Source organism: Carettochelys insculpta, chromosome 17 (genome assembly GCF_033958435.1).
Source record: "Carettochelys insculpta isolate YL-2023 chromosome 17, ASM3395843v1, whole genome shotgun sequence".
Classification (NCBI taxonomy): domain Eukaryota; kingdom Metazoa; phylum Chordata; order Testudines; family Carettochelyidae; genus Carettochelys; species Carettochelys insculpta.
The window spans coordinates 24,448,789-24,469,296 of NC_134153.1; the positions used below are offsets into that span (position 1 = coordinate 24,448,789).

General features: G+C 47.3%; 1 protein-coding gene across 2 annotated transcripts in view; it reads left to right on the forward strand.

Moving 5' to 3' along the window:
* ASIP (agouti signaling protein) overlaps positions 1-20,508 on the forward strand; it is a 112,769-nt gene that overhangs the window by 80,239 nt on the left and 12,022 nt on the right. For both annotated transcript variants that reach the window (XM_075011825.1, XM_075011826.1), the window contains exon 2: positions 17,698-17,852. In XM_075011825.1, coding sequence (XP_074867926.1) covers positions 17,699-17,852 — 154 coding nt within the window. In that variant the 5' untranslated portion in view covers position 17,698. The remainder of the gene's footprint in view (positions 1-17,697; positions 17,853-20,508) is intronic.

Consider the following 20,508-nt stretch of genomic DNA (forward strand, 5'->3'; position numbering starts at 1 on the left):
CTAAAGGGGATGGGAACTGATATTTCACACATGTACAGCATGTTTCTGGCTCACTTAGCCTCTGTCTCCAGTAGCTGGGGCTGCAGTGGGTCACCGCCCACCCCCCATAGGCTCTGCTGCCAGGGACACTTGTCATGCTTGGTCTCTGTCCCCAACATCAGCCTTCCCACTAGGCTCTCTCAGGCAAAAGTGGCTCCATCCAGCTCCCCACCCATCTACCAGCAGGAGCAGCAGAATGTGACGGAACAGGAAGCATGGGTGGTGGATATAAGAGCCATGGGGGGTCAATGAATTTGCTGTGTCTTGGTACTCAACGTCTCCCCTTTTCCTGTCCTTATCTCTTCCTGAAGGCTCCAACAGCAGGGTGTTGCACACTGGTGAGTCTTCCCAAGAAAACAAAGAAGCAGAAATGTAGAAATGACTGCTTCCCTTCCTTTGATGCTTGTAATTATCTCAGACAGGACAATTAACATCCCCCTACCTCTCACCCCCTTCCTTCAATCCTAAATACAGGACAGGGAGATATGGGGGGGAGGGGTGGTTCCTCAAAGCCCCAGGGAGCCAGGAAGGAGGCGGCAGCTGCCAGCACTCCCTGGGAGCCTCAGGAAAGCAGCAGCCCCTGGCCCTCCCCCAGAGCCCTGGGGAAGTGGCAGCTGCCAAGCCTCCCTAGGAGCCCCAGGAAAGAAGCAGCTGCTGGCAAACCCCCAGAGCCCTGGGGAAGTCACAGCCACCAACGCTCTCCAGGCTTTGGGGAAGCAGCAGCTGTTCACACTTCCCCAAGGCTCAGGGAAGTGACTCTGCCAGCAGCTGCACCTGTGCAGCTGCTGGCGGAAAAGGGGGCGGAACAGGGATGGCCCAAATATGGGACAATGAGTCCCTTTTTAAAAATAAGTTAGGAAGCCTTTTTGGCATCTCAAATATGGGACTGTCCCACTGAATAGGGGATGGATGGTCACCCTAGGTAGCCATGTTGGTCTGTACCTGCAAAAACAATGAGAAGTCCTGTGGCACCTTATAGACTAACAGATATATTGGAGCATAAGCTTTCGTGGGCAAAGACCCACTTCATCAGATGCATGCATGTATGTATGAAGTGGGTCTTTGCCCATGAAAGCTTATGCTCCAGTGTATCTGTTAGTCTATAAGGTGCCACAGGACTTCTTATTGTTTTTTTTAGTAATACCAGGGTATAAAATATATCAGAAAGACAAAACAGGTCATGCTGCTGGGGGAGTGGAACTATATGTGACAGAAAGGGTAGAATCAAATGAAGTAAAAGTCTTAAATGAACCAAACTGTTCTATAGAATCAGTGTGGATAACACTTCATTGCTCTAATAATATGACTATAGAAGTACTGATATGTTACTGACCACTTGACCAGGATGATAATGGCTGTGAAATACCAAGAGAGATAAAAAAGACTATAAATATAAGAAAGTCAGTGCTAGGGGATTTCAATTATCCCCATATTGAGCAGGTACATGGCACTTGAGGACAGGATGCAGACATAAAATTTCCTGATACCTTGGAACACCTAGTTCTGGAACCCACAAGGAGAAAGGCAATTCCTGGTTTAGTCCTATGTGGAGCACTTGATCTGGTGCAATAGGTTAATAGAGCTAGACTGGTTGGAAATGGTGACATGTAGACCCAGCCTTGATGATTACCTATTCTGTTCACTCCCTCTGGGGCATCTGGCATTGGCCACTGTTGGAAGACAGGATACTGGGCTTGATGGTCCTTTGATCTGACCCAGAATGGCCATTCTTATGTTCTTGTTTTTTTCATCATGTTTCTCAATGCATTCTGTGCCCAGAGAGTTCATATTAAAGTCATTATAACACATACTAACAGCCAGTGCATATGAAAGCTAAATCAGGGAATATTACATTAAAATGGAGCCCAATCTTTGCTGTCACCCAAGGGTTTCAGCCCTAGATTGGAGGCCTGTAAACTGAGTTCTGCCCCTTAGGGCTGAATCCCTTGAACTTCAGCCCCAACTGTCAGATTTTGGTTTCGTCCCTGGCAATCCAATTAAAACGGGGTTCCAATCCACTGTGGGATCAGTTTGAGAGCCACTGGATTAGATGCCCTGATTCTGCCTCTTTAGGAAAATGTTATGCAGAGATGCTTCTACAGATTATATGGTGTCTGAGAGACAGAGCAGACAGGTAGCCACAGGCAATGGTCCCTCTAACTTATTCCATATAAATGCAAAATCATTTTTGTTATGTGCACTGAGGAATGTGCACCACCAGTAGAAACACATGCTGCTAGTTGGGGGCACTGTGGGCAGTCTGCTAATCATCTGAGGGTCATTTAAATCTCTACTGGATGGCCACCTAAGCCCTCATTGTACAGGGAACGCTGGCCACAAGATCATGTCTGCTGCCACAAAACCAGGCTACATTTACCGGGGCAGAATATCGAACTAGGATTATCTCAGGAATAAGGATTATCTCGGCCAAATTCACATCACCTTTTACATAGGCGTTCCATAAGGATGCTCGTGATGCACTGGTAATGAGTTCTACAGGGTGACTGTGGGTTGAATGCCCTTCCCCAGAGCCAGGCACTCCCAGCCCTTCTCCTCCAGGGGCATATCCACTCTGGGTTATGTAAAGAAGTACTTCCTCGTGTTTGGTTTAAAACTGCTGCTGAACAATTTCTTCTGGTGCCCCCTAGTTCTTGTTCTGGGGACCAGTACATAATACTTCCTTATTCATTCACGCCGCACCAGTCATGCTTTTACAGATTTCTACCATAAAGCCCCTTAGTCGTCTCATTTCTGAGCTGACCAATGCCAGTCTTTTCAGTTTCTCCTCGTAAGGAAGCTGTTCCATCCCTCTAATCATTTTTTCCAATTCTAGCATCTCTTTTTTAAGATGGAATGATCAGAACTGCACACAGTATTCAAGATATGGATACACCATGGATTTATATAACATCATTATAATATTCTCTTATTATGCATCCCTTTCCGTACAGTTCCTCACATTTTTAGCATTTTTTACTATTGCGGCATATTGAGCAGATGTTTTCAGACAAATATCCCTGACTCCAAGATCTCTTTCATGAGTGGTAACAGCTAGTTTAGATCCCATCATTTTGTATGTATGGATTGAATTATGTTTTCCAACGTGCATTACCTTGCATTTATTAGCATTGAATTTCACCAGTGACTTTGTTTCACAGACACTTAGTTTTGTGAGATCTGTCTGAAACTCTTTGTAGTCAGCTTTGGGCTTAACTGTAATTTTGTATTCTCTGCAAACTTTGCCACCTAACTGTTTAACCCTTTTTCCAAATCATTTATGAATATGTTGAATGGCAGTGGTCCTAACAGGGATCCTTGGGGATCACACAGATTTCAAAATACAACCACCATTCTGAGTACATGATGGTTAAAATACTGCATAACTTTCTACTGTACATCCTCAGTAGTTCTTATTCCTTTTCTATGATAGACATTCCAGAAGTGATCATGTGTATTGCTGCAGATTCTTGGACTAGATGGGGACGTGAGTATTATCTAAAATTCCAAAGCAATTCACATTGAAAACTAAACGCCATTATATGGGAGGTACAACAGGAAAAGATGGCAATAGTTAATTCTAATAATGAAGACCTCTTAGCTGTTCTGAAACTTAAAAAAGGACTTATTGAAGAGGAAGTCATCTTGGCATATTTAAAGTGGTACAAATAATTCTAGCGATAAAGACATGTTATCCATCCCAAAACCCTATTGATCCTTTGCAGAAGAAATGACTGGCATATCAAAATCGCTACACCCAATTCACTGTCTTAGAGAGGCTATATGTACTATTGGAAATCTGTGCCAAAGTTATGTCATTATATTCTCTGGTAATAAACACAAAAACTAAATCTGCTATAGGGAGATGTTATTAGGTTGTTAGGAAAAAAGATACCCATTTGCTGGATGAGGGAACACATTGGGTGTGTCTACACTACAAAGAAATTTCGAAAGAGGGAACATCAAAAAACAACATCGAAATAAGGGATTTCGAAATAGCGCAGCTACACACACAAAATGGATCGCTTTGCCAATCCACTATTTTGAAAGAACACCCTCCATTCTTCGAAAGGGAGCGTCCACACAGGAATGCGGGCTCTTTCGAAATAAGCAGCTGGGAAACACCACGCATGGGGTCACATGGCCAACAAGCCCTTCTGGGTCTCACAGCCAGCAGCCACCTTAAAGGGCCCCTCCCAAACACATCCACCCTGCACACACAGAGCACCTCAGAGCAGTACACAGCACTCCCATGCTCCAAGAACGGGAGGAGAATGGAGCAACAGCAGCTGCCCAAGGCTGATAACCCAACCCACACCAGTACCCAGGTGGTGATTTCCATCCTGGGCGTGGTGGATGCTCTGGGGCCCACCTTCCCCCCCTCACAGGGGTCCTGCAGGCCCTGGCAATGGGTCAACCACTGCTCCCCATTCCCCATCCCTCACAGCACCTCTGGAGCCACCCCAGCAGTGGGGACTGGTGGGTGAGGCTGGTACTGGGCCAGTGGGATGATGAAAGGTGGCTCAAGAACTTTAGGATGACAAAGCAGACATTCATGGAGCTGTGTCAATGGCTCACAGCCGCCCTGCAGCACGTAGACACTCACATGCAGCCCGCACTCCCAGTCGAGAAGCATGTGGGGATCGCCCTCTGGAAGCTCTCCACCTCGGACAGCCATCGTTCAGCGGGGCACCAATTCGGGGTGGGCAAGGCCACCGTCGGAGCCCTCCTCCTGGAGGTAAGTCAGACAAGGGCCCCACACCCACCCCAGGATGGGGGAGGAGGCGGGGAGCCCCCGGGTGGGGGTCCTGTAGGGAAAGGGGGAGGGGGCAGAGGGGCCCTGGGGTGGGGGTACTGCAGGGGAAGGGAGAGGAGGTGGGGGGCCCCTGGGTGGGGTACTGCAGGGGAAGGGGGAGGGGGCAGGGGGGGTCCCCGATGTGCAGGCCCCACATGTCAGTGCCCCCCTTCTACAGGTGGTCCAAGCCATCAATCACCTCATTCTGCGGACAGCCGTCGGCCTCAGCAACTTGGACAATGTCATGGTGGGATTCGCAGCCCTTGATTTCCCAAACTGCTTCAGCGCACTCGATGGCACCCACAGAGCTATCCACACCCCGGACCATAGCGCGGGACACTACCTAAACCGCAAGGGGAACCACTCGGTGGTGCTCCAAGTATTTGTCAATGCCCGAGGCCGGTTCTGTGACATTTGCGTGGGCTGGTCCAGGCGAGCCCATGACGCCCGGGTACTACGCAACTCCTGGCTGGGGTGGCACATGGAGGAAGGCACCTACATCCCTGCCCGGGAGCTCCCCATGGGAGACACAATGATGCCACCATGTATAGTGGCCGATGGGGCGTACCCTTTGCAGCCATGGCTGATGCGCCCCTACACTGAGCACACCACCACTAGCCAAAATATTTTTAACAAAAGCCTGAACCACTCCCGCAACACTGTTGAGTGGGCCTTTGGAGGCCTCAAGGGGCATTTCCGATGCCTGAATGCACGGCTGGACGTCAGCCTGCCCAACATCCCTGGGGTGGTCACGGCCTGTTGTGCTCTGCACAATACAGTGGAGGGCAAGCAGGAGCGCTACATGCCAGGGTGGGCTGCAGACTGCAGCCCCAGCTATAAGCAGCCACCCATGGCCCCATGCCACCAGGCACATCAAGAAGGGGTTAGGGTCCGGGAAGCCCTCCGGGAAGCCTTCGAACGGGAGCCACGCTGACCTCCACCTGGCACGTGGCTCACACCCACCCTGCAGCACAGCCCCCCCACACACAGGGGACACTGGGGTGCACAAAGAGGGTTTATTAACTGGGGGTAAACTATATACATGTGAATAAACACCTCTCAAGAATTGTGCGGGGTCTTCTATGGGAGCTAAATATGGGGGGACCAGGGGGAAAAACTATATACAATGGGGAAGGGGCATCCCCCATGGCCAGGGCCACAGGCACGGGCAGGCCTAGTCCCCCAGGGGAGTGGAGGGGGTGAGACCCCCGGCGGGTATGGATGCCCCTGCTGCCCTGGATGCAGGGGCCCTGTCGGGGCCGGGAGAGGGCTGGAAGGACGGGGAGGTAGGATTGGTGAGGAGCTAAGGGACAGAGTGGGCTGGGTGAGGCGGAGGGGCTATGTGCTGGGAGGGCCAGTGGGGAGATCCTCCTCCAGGTTCAAACTGGCAATCAACCAGTGGCCCAGGGCAAGCCGGGTGGATCGGGTGAGGGTGGGTGGAATGAGGGCTGTGATTTCAGGAGTAGCAGTAGCGGGTTTGGGGGTGCCGGGAGCGGGTTCAGGGGCGGCAGGGGAGGCGGCAGGGAGGGCCGGCAGGGGAGCCAGCTGTCAGAGGGCTGTGGCCGCATCAGCCTGGACTTCCCTCCACCAGGCCCCATCCTCCTGCTCCATCTGCAGCCACTCCTGGAGCATGGCAGTCTGCTCCCAGATGGCTGCAGTGTGGGCCTCCGCCACCTCCTGTGGGTTGTAGTGGCATCACCATCGGGCCCTCTGGGGCTGGCCAGTCGGTAGCCTGGGTGATGGGGAGGAGGGCTCTCTGGCTCCGTCGGATGGTGGCACGGATGTGGTCCGGCCCTCAGAGGATGATGCTGTGGAAACACATGGGGCAGAGAGGCCACCCTTCAGTGCTGTTGCCCAGGCCCAGGGGCCTCACCCACACAACCCCCGCCACCCCCAGACCATCCCCCGAGGTGGCGCATCCCCTGTCGCCTCCCCCTTTGGGCTCCCATGTGCCTGCTGGGACCTCATCTGTGGGGTGCTTGCTGGCTGTGGCCTGGCCCCCGCATCCCTTCCCAGTCGGGAGAGCTGGGGTGCTGTCCACAGGTGCAGGTGCTGGATGGCGCCATGCCTGGGTCTGGGATGGGGCAGGGGATTGTGGGATAGGCCCCCTACCTGGGCCGCCCAATCCCCCTGTCACCTACCTGGGGCTCTGGAGAACAGGTCCAAGGACACCGGCCTTGAGGGGGCCTGGCTGGAGGTACCGGAGCTGACCGCAATGAGTGGGCCCCCCTCCTCCGAGTCGCTCCCTGGCCCCGAAGATGTGGTCTGGCTGGAGGGTCCCGGCTGTTCTTGTGGGTCTATCTCGTGATCGCTGTTGGGCCTGCATGTGTCAACCAGCAACGAGGGCTCGGGGACATCCTTCGGGCCAAGGAGCTGTTCCAATGCCCGGTAGTGCGGGCACCTCTGGCCAGCCCCGTCCCCCGATCGCCTGCGGGCATCCCTAGCCTGGCTGTAGGCCTGCCTCAGCTCCTTGACCTTTGAGCGGACCTGAGCCACTGTGCGCTGGGGGTGTCCCCGCCTCTGCAGCCCCCATGACAGTCGCTCGAAGAAGGCTGCGTTGCAGGGCCACCCGGTGCAGTGGAGCAGCACCTCTGTATCCGCCCAGAGGCTGAGAAGGTCTTTCACCTCGGCCTCTGTCTGGGAGGGGCCCCTCCATTTCTGGCCCTGGCTCTCCTCGGGCGAGCCCTTGGGCTGGCAGGAGGGGGTCTCCTGGGGGTCCCCGGAATGTGATGGGCTCGCCATCCAGCTTATCGGCTGCGTGGCATGTCTGTCCGGCTGCTGGAGTGTGTGACAAGCAGAGCTCGTGCTCCTCAAGCCCTGGATATGCTCTCAGCTTCCTGCACAGTGTTTCCAGGGCTGTGGGGCTTTAAGGGGCTGGCCCAGGAACCATAGAGCCCTGCTGGGGATTGCTAGGGTGTCTCCACGCTCCCTGGAGCCGCTGCCATGGTGGACCCACAATTTCAAAATTGGGGGCCCGGAGCATCTATACATGCCCTATTTCGAAATTAGGTTTCGAAAGGGGCCGCTCTTCCCGATCCCAGATGGCTAGAGTGGTTTCGAAATTTGGGCCCCTTTTCGCCAAAAACAATTTTGAAAGAGGCTGTTGTGCATGTAGACGCTCCGCAGCCTCTTTTGAAATTGGGCCCCCGTTCGCAATTAATTTCAAAATAAAGGGCAAGTGTAGACGCACCCGTAATGTTAGATACCAACATAATAATTTTAAAAGTCACTACAACTTGCCAGAGGGATGGGGCATTTCTAAGAGATCTGCTGTAAGAATTCTATTTTTACTAGACTTTTTTTAAATCACTAAGGATCTTTTTTGGAACTCCCTTTCCACTTACAGTTTAACAAAACTTTTGGCAGCATTCAAAACGTAACATAATAAAGCACGTTATTAAAATCTAGGAAACATGCTAAAATTCAAGTTGCTAATTTCAGTGAAAGAAGTTCATTGAAATGTATTACCATCTGGGTATCATCTGACACATACAAAACAAGGTTACACAGCCATTTTTGACTTGAAGCTTAGCACTCCGTTCACCCACAGAGAATGTTAAATAGAAATATTCTCAATGAGCAGCACTCAACCTTAATTCTCTCCCTGCACTCACTCACTCTCAATAATTACATGTTAAAAATGGCCATGCTTTAAATTTACCTTATGAGATCCCCAATGATTTAATCAGTTTGTTGTGTCTTTGACAGAACTTGGTGATATTTTTTGGCCAAAACTTTGCTTAGCAAATCTTGTAAGACTAAAATGAACTTATGACTGTTTGGCCAAAATTTGAAAAATTAAAATGAGATATTTCAATTGTGCTACCTGAAATTACTTCAGGTTTCAAAATTCTCTTTAATTATTTTTATCTTTAAATTTAAAAAAGGAAATGAAATATTTTGACTTTATCAAAACAAAACATTTGTTTGACCCAAAGCAAAAAATGTGATGCTTTGGTTTAACAAAAATTTCTTATTTTTCATTTTCACTCAAACCCTACATTAATTTTTGCTGACAGAAGATAACCATCTTTGCCTCTACACAGAATTTTATCCATTTGTCACATAACTTTCACCAAAAATTGCACAGACAACTTCAATACTTCAAACACCTGGATCTAAGGACCTATGCAAAATATTCGTGCAAAGATTATAGACAAATCTGGACTTCCGTAAATCTCTGTGAAACCAATAAATTCAATATATTTTAACAATTCAAGAATTCCTGGCATGGCTGGCTGTTTCTGTTTGTTACTGTTCTACACATCACCTAACAGCTATGCCTACTGACATCTTCTGGTATCTTCTGACAAAGCTTCTATTGACTGATTGCAGCCACACACGAAAGCGGATCACTCTGTCGATTTACTCTGTCAACAGAGAGCGGCTGGGCTGCCTTGCTGCTCTCTCCACAGCCAACCAGAAGCACAGCAGACAGGGCTGCCCAGTGACTCAGAGGTTCTGTCTCTCGACAGAGGGCCCCCCGCCCCCCCGAGTGTCCACACAGCTTTTTGTGGACAGATTCTGTCGACAAAGGCCTCATGACAGACGTACTGTTGATTTATTGTCAACAGAATGCATTTTTAGTGTGGATGCACCTCAAGTTTTGTCAGCAAAACTGGGGTCTTGCCAACAAAAATCTCTAGTGTAGTTGCAGCCAAGATAGATGTATATAGGCACATCTAATTAGCAAGCTTTCCCTACTAAGCTAAATAATTCCCCCAACTGGAAAAAACATAATTAGAGACAAAGCTACTCAATAAACATTAAGTATGACTGTTAAGCTGGATTGTATCACTGTGACTATTAAACCAAATCAGAAACTATTCATATCGTAACTATCAAATTTGCTAATACTGTATAAATAGACACACACATACACCATCATGCACATCAAGGTTATAAAGATAAATAAGGAAATAGGCCCAAACTGCCTTTAAAATGAAAGGAGACACCACCATTTATTTCCCTGGAGTTTAGATTGGGTCACAAAATGCCTAGATAAATCAAAGGGCGAGTACAGTTTGGTGATAAAATTATATATGTAATCCTTTCCCATGATGTTGATATTTTTATGCATGGCATTTGTAAGGATGTGTTTGATAATATCTCTTATCCTCAATGAAGCTTAGCAACTTTTGCTCTGATTCTGAACTCCCATCAGTTTTAAATATCAGAGAGGTAGGAGCCATGTTAGCCTGTATCCGCGAAAACAATAAGAAGCCCTGTGGCACCTTATAGGCCAAGATTTTTTTAAAACTTGCATCTGACAAAGTGGGCCTTTGCTCACGAAAGCTTATGCTCCAGAAAAAGCTGTTAGTCTCTAAGGTTCCCCAGGACTTCTCAGTTTTAAAATCAGCCTGGTGAAACCCCATATATTCAGTAAAAGCATGTTGCCAACTCTTGCCATTTCCTCATGAGTTTTGCAATAATTTTATTTTCCATATATCCCTAAGTAGAAAAGGTGAGTATCTCAGCTTCCATTTTTTTTAAAAATAAATCTCTAGTCTTCATAATCAGACAATGCTTAAAGAATCAGAAACCTGAAGACAAATAAAAAGTAGCCAAAATTTATTTCTATTTTGACTCTAATGATTTCTAAGCCATTCTGATGAGTTTGGCTGCGTGACTTTGGACATTAGGTTTTGGCAATATTGAAATCCATTTCACTAGTGTCCAGATTAATTAAAGTTTTAAGCAAGGGTTAAGTACGTGTACATTAGGGTTTTTCTCCAATTTAATTATAGCAACTTTAAATTGCTTTAGTTGAATTAATGCAACTTTTCTTGTATCTTTTCTTTAGGCTCAATATTGTATGAGTTGAGGTTGGTGTGCAGGTGTGTGCTAGGATGGTCCACAGAATTGCTTGGCCCTTGGTTATGGTGGAGAGGTGACTCTGCACTTTTGGAAGGTGCGGGGCCTCGGGTGGAAGGGCCAGGGCTGGGAGCTAGCCTTCACCCGCCAGCCCATTAGCTCTGCCCCAGAGTACACCACCCAGTGCTCTGGCAGCAATTTAAAGGTCCCATGGCTCTGGCCACCACTGTTGCCACAATACTAGCAACAGCCAGGAACCCTGGGTGCTCTTGAATTGCTGGGCCCCAGGGCAGTTACCTACTTTTCCACCTCCCCTGATCTATCAGTAGGACTGACAATATGCTAAGATAAGTCCACAACTTAAAAGAGAACTTGCTGGTAGAAAAGCTGGAATGCAGGTGCTTAGCTGCATCTCTAAAGATGGAATGTTCTCTGTGAAGTTTTGCCAGCAAGTCATAAAAGTAGAATTCAATTCTAGTAGCATGAAAGACAACAATATATTGGTGCCTTAAAAAACACTTAGGTAGAAGGGAAGCATTAAGAGAGTACAGCATCTCTACATAAGGTTTCTATTTTGAGGCAGATTACAGCAGCTGAAGTGGTATTTTATGTCATCATAGCAACCATAAATATGACAAAAAGAGTATCTCTCTTTAAAAGTATCATGTCCACGTCATAACTGAAAATTCTTCCAAGTATCTTACTGTAGACATTTTCTCGAAGCAAAAACCCATCAGCCCCAAGGCTGATTCCACTATAAACTCCACTGGTAAAATGAAATGTCAAAGAGGTAACATACTGTCACAATTGTACAATAAAAACTATATAAAGCATCCCACTCTGAAGTCCAAACAATCAGCATTTGCTAAGTCTGAGCTTGTTTTGTGGCTTTCATGCATTTCAGTAGAAAATCTTTTTGCAACTCCAAAACTTTCACCATAGTTAGAGCAAAACCTTTGGTATGTGTTCTGAAATATGCCTAGTTCTGCAGCAATTTGAGCGCCAGTTCGCTAGAGAATATACTATATGATTTAGCTAAACACTTCCAAACATTTAATTCCATGAAAGTACTGAACACAGAAATATTGTCATAAATGTTCTTTAATTGTCTTGTAGCACAAGGAAATCAATTTGCATTTATGGACTACACATAAACTACTGTTTTTTCCTTTTTTACTGGGATCTCAGATGATTGTCCAACCAACTTTTTGCAACTGTTATCCTGGGTGTCAGCACAGGCAGAGGGAATCAGGAATTGCAAAGGATGCCTGAACTTGCAGAGGGAAGAAAATGTTGATGATAATCAGGGCTAGAGCTGACTGGAGTATTTTGGTTTTGGCTCGGTTGTATTTTGACTTGTTATTTTCTGCCTTTGGGAGCAGGAGCAGCTGCTGCTTTACTTTTGATGTAGTTTGTCGTTTAATTTTTGATGAGGCTCACAGGACAGGTGCCTGGTGGCAGGTTGGTTTGGGTTCCCTAAATAAATTGGGTTTGATTAAACGAATTCTCCTCAGCCATGCCCACAATCTCCTGCTGCTGACAATTCCATTGGTCAACCAATATCCTTCATGCAAGATTGCTGCATGGTCCCTTTCAAGTTTGTAAGGGGAAACACTGTCTCTTCTTCCTCCAACGGTGGCTTGTTTGCCGACCACCCCATTGCTACAACAAGCAGTCAGTGAGGGCTAGCTACCTTTAAAATGCTTATAGTCATACCGCTGTAGCACTTCAGTGAAGATACTACCGAGGCAGATGTCAGGAAGGTAATCCAATTCCTCAAGAGGCAGTAGCTGGATCAAGGGAAGAATTCGTCCATTGACTTACTGCTATTTACCCAGGACGTAGGTTAGCGTAACTGTTCTGCTCAGGGTTGGAGAGTTTCCATATTTCTGGCTTATGTAGTTAAACCCACACAATTTTCTAGTATAGACCAAGCCTGAGTCTGACCTTCTCCAGCCTCCCATCCAAATGCTCCAAAGAACCAGATCCTTTTTCATTCTTATTCTGTTGATAGGAGCTGTGACTGGAGGCTCAATAATGCTGCACAGTTTGAATCAATAGTTCTTGTCAACAGAGTAGAGGGAAATTTAGGTACGAAACCATGTAGAAGAACTTCCAGGGCCAGATTGGTGCTTCCTTGTGATCATCTCTAAATTTAATATATCAGAGTGGTAGCCGTGTTAGTCTGGATCTGCAAAAGCAATGAGGGGGTCCTGTGGCACCTTATAGACTAACAGAAATGTATGAGTATAAGCTTTCGTGGGCAAAGACCCACTTCGTCAGATGCAGATAGTGGAAATTTGCAGAGACAGGTATAAATAGGTAGGCCAGAGCAAGGCTGGAGATAATGAGGTTAACTCAGTCAGGGAGGGTGAGGCCTGCTACCAGCAGTTGATCTGGAGGTGTGAACACTAAGAGAGGAGAAACTGCTTTTGTATTTAGCTAGCCATTCACAGTCTTTGTTTAATCCTGAGCTGAGGGTGTCAAATTTGCAGATGAAATGCAGCTCAGCAGTTTCTCTTTGGAGTCTGGTTTTAAAATTTTTTTGCCGTAGGATAGCTACTTTTAAATCTGTTACTGCGTGTGCTGGGAGATTGAAGTGCTCTCCTACAGGCTTTTGTACATTGCCATTTCTGATATCCGACTTGTGTGCATTTATTCTTTTCCATAGGGACTGTCCAGTTTGTCCAATGTATGTAGCAGAGGGGCACTGCTGGCACATGATGGCATATATTACATTGGTAGATGTGCAGCTGAATGACCCTGTGATGGTGTGACTGACCTGGTTAGGTCCTGTGATGGTGTTGCTGGTGTAGATATGTGGGAAGAGCTGGCACTGAGGTTTGTTGCATGGGTAGCTTCCTGAGTTAGAGTTGCTGCGCTGTGGCGTATAGTTGCTGGTGAGAATTTGCTTCAGATTGGCAGGTTGTCTGTGGGCAAGGACTGGCCTACCTCCCAGCGCCTGTGAAAGTTGGGGATCATTGTCCAGGATGGGTTGTAAATCACTGATGATGCACTGGAGGGGTTTTAGCTGAGGACTGTAGGTGATGGCCAGGGGTGTTCTGTTGGTTTCTTTCTTTGGCTTGTCCCAATATAATATAGTTTAATATAGAGATCGCTTTCTCCCTCTCTCCTGACCTGGAAGCCTTTCTCTCAGCCCCCTGTCTTTCCACTCAGTCCTTTGTGAGACAGGTCGCCCAGAAGTGAAGGTAGTGTTCCTGGGGAGGACATGCCATTTGTTTATAACATTTTCAGTATTATTCTTTATTTCCTCTTTAGTACAGCTTAAATTTTTGTTTGTCTTTTTCATTTCCACTGGTCATTCTTTTTAGTGTGTGCACAACGAGCCTCAGGAGGCATGTTGCCAGGATTCATCGCTGAATCGGGTCCACTCGTAAGCTAGTTATCTTCCAGGCCCACCAATCGGGAGATGTACACTAAGCAGAGAAGAAATGGCATCAGGGCTGGGATTTGTGTACAGAGAGCTAGAGCAAGGGGCAGCCGGCTCAGCGCTGCCCTGCATCATTCTGTGTTGCATGTGAGCGCAGACAGCAGGCTCCTCTGCTCTCCCACCCAGCGTGAGCTACTCTCTATTATCCAAAATATTTGATTATCTGGCAACCTCCTGATCCCATGGATGCCAGCTATCAAAGAGCTTACTGTAGTGTAATAATAATAATACATTGAGAGACCCAGTACCACAAAATTCTCCCTACATATTGGAAGAGTTGGTCTTGTGTTCTTAAGCCATGTTTTTCTGTGAACAAATGTAATCTGATTTAAAACAAATGATGACTGTGATGAAATCAAGGGCTCTGCAAAGGCCCCTGCTGCATGAACCCTTGTCAAGTCTTTTAATGTTTTTACTAAATGATTTGGCCTGTTCAACAGTGTCTTTGAGAGGCAGACCAAGCACTGTGGAACTAGAAATACTGTCTCCCAAGGTAGATTGTCAGCTTAGTCAATAAATAAAAGTGCATGCTTGGTAAATTTAGCTACAGTTGACATTAAGAGCAAGCTTTTTTGCCTCCTTTAAACCACAGACTCTCCTTCCTTTCTCCCCCATTGATGTGATCAACTGTACTTACTGCAAACCAAATTACGAAAAAAGGTTGGCTTCATTCTTTTCATTCCTTTGAATTTTATGCAAGCAGACAGAGCTGTCAATGAATTCACAGGCTGGCTGTGCCTCCAGTGTGGTACTCCAGTTGCTCTGATACACTACAAGGCTAATACATATTGTAAGTAAAACCAGCACTCAATTTCACGAGGAACGCTTGTACTCCAGGTGGAGCACAGGTCATCTACAAGTCTCCTCCACTTCACTCTGTCTCAAGACAAAATTTTAGCTGACCCCAGGAGTACCCCAGTTGTCCTTTAATCTCAGTAGATCTTATTCACATTTTCCAAGGTCTTGCTTTTTTGCTTTTTCCTCGTGGGTTCCATTACAGACCTTGATGGACTCTGCTGGATGATGGTTTTCTGATAGTGTCTCCTAGCCATCCCCACCTTCTTCTCTTGATTTGACCATTAAGTGGTTCTTGCCATGCTCTGTTCCAAAGATCCTCATTTGTGACCAAGTCTTGCCCTTTGATGCAAAAGGTGTACCTCAAGCATCAGTCTGTAGCTTGTGATTTGAAGACTTTGTTTGTAGTACACCAGGTCTCACATCCATACAAGAGCACACTCATCACATTTGTGTTGATGGTCCGCACTTTCGTCTTCACAGACATATTTGTGAACTCCATATGGGACAAAGAATCTTGAATGCAGCTATTGCTTTTCTTATTCTAACACTGGTATCCTTGTCCATGCCCAAAGGAATGTCAAAACTGCTAGAGGAATTACTTGGGATGTGGGGTGGCAAAATATGAATCCAATCTATTGCAGAGCTCCAGAGGGTGGTGCATGCCTTTCAGATGAGTCATGAAGCTGAAGTCCTGAACACTTGTTGTTGATTAACATCATAGTGAGCCTTTTACATAGTAGGAGGCACTAGACAAGACTTAGCTGTCATTGGTTTATAACCATTCATGGCATGAAGTTGCCATTGCACTTCCAATTGGCTAAACAAGTCTTCACTTCCTGCCACAGCTGTTATGTACTGCATCACTGCACCCCAAAGATGATTCCCCTTTGGCTGTTGGATTAAAAGTTCTGTACAGAAGAACTATAGAAATGTAGGACTACAGAGGATCTCAATAGGTCACCTAGTCCAGTCATCTGAAGTGAAGCAGGACTAATCCATGACAGATGTTAGATATTATCTAAATTCCAGACGTAATGTCAACAGACCCAAGTCATCAGTGGCTGGGTTCAAACTTGGGACCTCTGGGGTATGAGTCTCTTCTCTCTTTTAAAGAAAGGAAAAAAAGTTGTCCAGAAAACTACAAGCCTGCTAATTTGACCTCAATTGTATGCAAGGTCTGGGAACAAATTTTTAAAGAGAAAGCATCTGAGGACATAAAAATTAACAGTAATTGGGATAAAATACAACATGGTTTTACAAAAAGTAGATTGTGTCAGACCAACCTGATCTCCTTCTTCAGGAAAATAAGTGATTTTTTAAACGAAGGAAATGCAATACACCTAATTTACCTGGATTTCAGTAAGGTATTTGATACAGCTCCACATGGAAAATATGGGGATTAATATGAGAATTGAAAGGTGAGTAGGCACTTGTTAAAAAGGGCTCTACAATGGATCATAATGAAAGGTGAACTGTCAGGCTGGAGAAGTTATGGAGTTCCTTATGGAGCAGTCCTGAGACCAATCTTATTTAACATTTTTATTACTGACTTTTTCACAAAATGTGTGCTAATAACATGTGCAGGTGACACAAAGTTGGCAGATGTTGTCTATACCCTTGAGACTGAAATATCATACACGAATATCTAAATGAGTTTGTAAACTGGAGTTAACAGAAATGAGGTGAAATTTAATAGTGCAAAGAGCCACGTCATAAGGATTTTTGCTATAAACTGGGCTAAGGACATATCAGTTGGAATGACAGAGGAGAAAGGTCTGATTGTAATGCCTGATCAAAGGACAACTATGAGCCACCAATGAGATGTAGCCATTGAAAAGGTTAAGATACATCAGATGAGGTATTTTCAGTAGAGTTTTCAGAGTTTCAAATGCCTCGGGAATTGAAGTTGTTTGTAATTCTGAAACGTTCCCAGTCTTGAACCATGAACATGAACCCACAGGCCTGGGGACAGGGTGTGGTGGGTCCCTGGCTCTCTGCCCCAGAAGGAGAGGAGCCACGGACTAAAGGGGCAGGACTTCCACACTCCCTCTGAGTTGCCTGTGGTGTGGCACATAGCACTCTGTAGGGCTTCAAAGGGGCCTGGAGCCTGCCCTGAACAAAAGTTTATGGCTGTTCTTTCAAAAGTTTACAGCTGAAATTCGACTTATTACAGCTTTGAAACTTTACTAAGCAGAAGAAAAATTCTGCTGTTTTTTGTAGTTTCTGTTTAATGTTGTTTTTTGTTTGCTTTGTTTTTTTGTCTTTGTTGTTGCCTGACTGCATCTTCTGGTTCCAAGTGGGGCATGTAGTTGACTGGTCAGTTTGTAACTCTGAGCTTCTACTGTAATTTGCATCCTTATCCAAAGTGTTTCTCTACTAGCAGCAAAATGTTACAAATATATGGGACAATCTATTCTCAAGTAAAAACCATAAGCATGTTTTCCAAGTCTGAGGCTCTGCTCTGAATTTATTTCAATGGAAAAAATCTTTTGCAAATCTAAACTTTCACCACAGAGCAAGAAATTTTGTTGTATTCTGTCATGTGCCTAATTCTGCAGCAGTTATGTGACTGCAAACTCATCGAAGGACAAACTGCGTGAAGATTTAACTTAACACTTCCGAACATTTTACTCTATGAACGTATTAATGCAGTGAAATTGAAGGCTGTTTTGTCTATGAACCAATGGTACTCCATAGGAAGCCATTTCTAAGATCTCCTCTGCTCCATTCCCCTTTCCTCACATGCTCTATAATTTGTGAGTGATTTTGGTGTTCATGAAAGTATAATTTCTTTTCTCCTCAGGATGGAAGATAAGAATCTCTGCCTTGTTTTATTTCTCTGCTGCATTTTGCTTTCAACCGCCTATTCACATATGAACGTTGAGGAGAACAGAGACGCCAATCTTGCAACCAGCAACAAAATGAAACTTCCCGATCTTCCAGCCATCTCCATAGTAGGTTAGTACAATGCCATTTGGTGGCAAGCTGAAGTGCTTCGCAGAAAGTAGAATGGTCATAAATTAAAAGGGTGCCTACTAACATCTGACTACAATGTAGCTTTCTCATCTGGCCTAGACATATGGCCCCACATGCGTGGGATTTCTGAGAACAAGGAAATGCAGTAAAGCACTGCATCAAATATCAGCCATGATGTCACATCCCGGGCTGGTCTCTCAGGTTACAAAATCCATGAGAGAAGTCATACATTACTTTTGTCCCATGGTCACTTGCATTGCAGCTTCCTACCGCAGGGGAATTTTATTTTGATTATTTTAATTTTTAAACCAAACTTCCTTTCTACTGATGTGGAAATTATTGATTTGCTTTTATTTCTAGTAGCTGTTTTGAGATAAGCATGCACAAGAATGCATATTGCAGGGGGCTGATCCTTCACCATGGAAGGCAATGGGAGTTTTGCTATTCCACCTAGGTACTAAGATGATGGGCACTACCATAGCAACTGCCTGCCCCACAATCCTTCATGGACAGAGATGCTCACAACACTCCTGAGAGGTTGGAAGGTACCACTCTTTAGGAAACTGTGGCACAGACTAAGGGTATGTCTACACATTAAAGTTGGCTTATTTCAGAATTGGTGAACCTCGCTGCAGCTACGTCTACACTAGAGTACTACTTTGAAAGAGAGTGATCGAAAGACGCTCCTTCAATGTGTAGCGTCTACACACGGGCCAGGGCTGGCGCCATTGATGAGCAACATCAACAGGGCCACACAGCACATCAAAAGGGGCCACCCCAGACGTGGAAAGAGAGAGTCTACACTTACCAGCGGCCATTTTCAAAAGAAGGGGACAGGAAAGGCTGCAGACGGGGTTGCAGGGCAGCCAAGCCCTTCTGGGGCTGCAGCAAGCCACTGCTTTAAAAGTCCCCTCCCTAACACCTTTGGCCTGCACAGCACCAGACTTGTGGAGTTGCCACAAGCCCCGCAGACACAGTGCCCGCTGGAAAAACCATGGAGCAGCAGCAGCTCAACACCCTGCTGGCTGCCACCAGCAGAGCGGGCGCCCTGCTAGGTGCAGCACCGGTAGCTGCCCAGCAGCTCCTGGCAGGGGAGCCGCCCAAGGGGCAGAAGGGGACGCCCTAGACCATCGTGCCCTGGTGGCCCCACCCCATGTGCTTTGCCAGCTCTGGAGCCACCGCACCAGCTCCAAGTGATGAGAGTGACTGGTCCTGGGAGAGTGGGATGACAACCTGTGGCTCTGGAATTTCTGGATGAGGTGGCAGACCTTCCTGGAGCTCTGCCAGTGGCTGACCCCGGCCCTGAGACACCAGAACACCTGGATGTGGCGTGTCCTCCCCGTGGAGAAGAGGGTTGCAATAGCTATCTGGAAACTGGCCATTTTGGACAGCTACAGCTCTGTGGGACACCAATTCAGTGTGGGCAAGGGCACAGCTGGGGCCATCATGATGAAGGTAAGGAGGCCCTGGGCATTGGGGCTGTGGGGTGGGGTTCCAGGATGGTGGGGCTGGGGTGGGGCTGGGGGGCCAGCCACACCCCACACACCTTCAGGGGTGCCTATGTCCCCTTCCTGCAGGTGGTTCACACACTCATTGCCATGCTCCTCCAGAGGGTCATCCACATCGGGGACCTGGATACGGCCATCGCTGGCTTCAGTGCACTGGGGTTCCCGAACTGTTTTGGAGCACTCGACGGGACCCACAAACCTATCCGCACCCTAAAGCACAGCAGAAGACAATTCATAAACCGGAAGGGCTACCATTCTGTGGTCCTGCAGGCCATGGCGGACAGCCAGGGCCAGTTCCAGGACATATATTTGAGCTGGCCTGGCTGCACCCATGTCGTGCGGGTCTTCTACAACTCGGGCCTGCGCTGCCAGCTGGAGGCAGGAAACTACATCCCCCAGAGGGAGACCCCACTGATGGACACCATTGTGGCCCTCTGCCTGCTGGCCAACACGGCATACCCACTCCAGCCCTGGCTCATGAGGCCCTATACGGGCCACCTCACCCCCAGCCAGGAGCAATTCAACGGCCAGCTCAAACACGTGCGTCAAGTGGTTGAGCGCACCTTCGGCCGCTTGAAGAGATGGTGGCACTGCCTCCTCGCCCACCTGGATGTGGATGTCCTCAGTGTTCCCCAGGTGGTGGGCAGTCGAGGACAGCACAGGCTACCCCCAGCCTGCAGCTTCCCCTAGCCGCCAGGCCCACCAGGATGGGATCTGCGTCTAGGAGGCCCTGTGCCACTACTTTGACCAGAGACCCCAGTCAGCATGACCCCATCCACCCCCCGGTGGGCCTTCTGCACTCCCTCTACCTTATGCACAGTGGTTTGGAAAAAATAAAACTGTGTATTAAAAATTACAAAAACTATGGCTAATGCTTAATTTTCTCTACAGAACAGTGGGGACAACTATGTACAGGGAGGGACAACTATTTACAGGAGTGGGGATAATTGTATATAGGAGGGGTGGCTAACCATATAGAGAGGGAGGGGGACCTAGGTGGCCTGGATGGTGGGCCATCACTCCAGGGCTGGGGTGGAGGGCATTGACCCCTGCCGGCTGTGGGTCTGGGTCCCAATCCCAAGCTGCCCACTTGTCCAGGGTCCCCGTCAAGGCTGGGGGCGGGGCAGGGT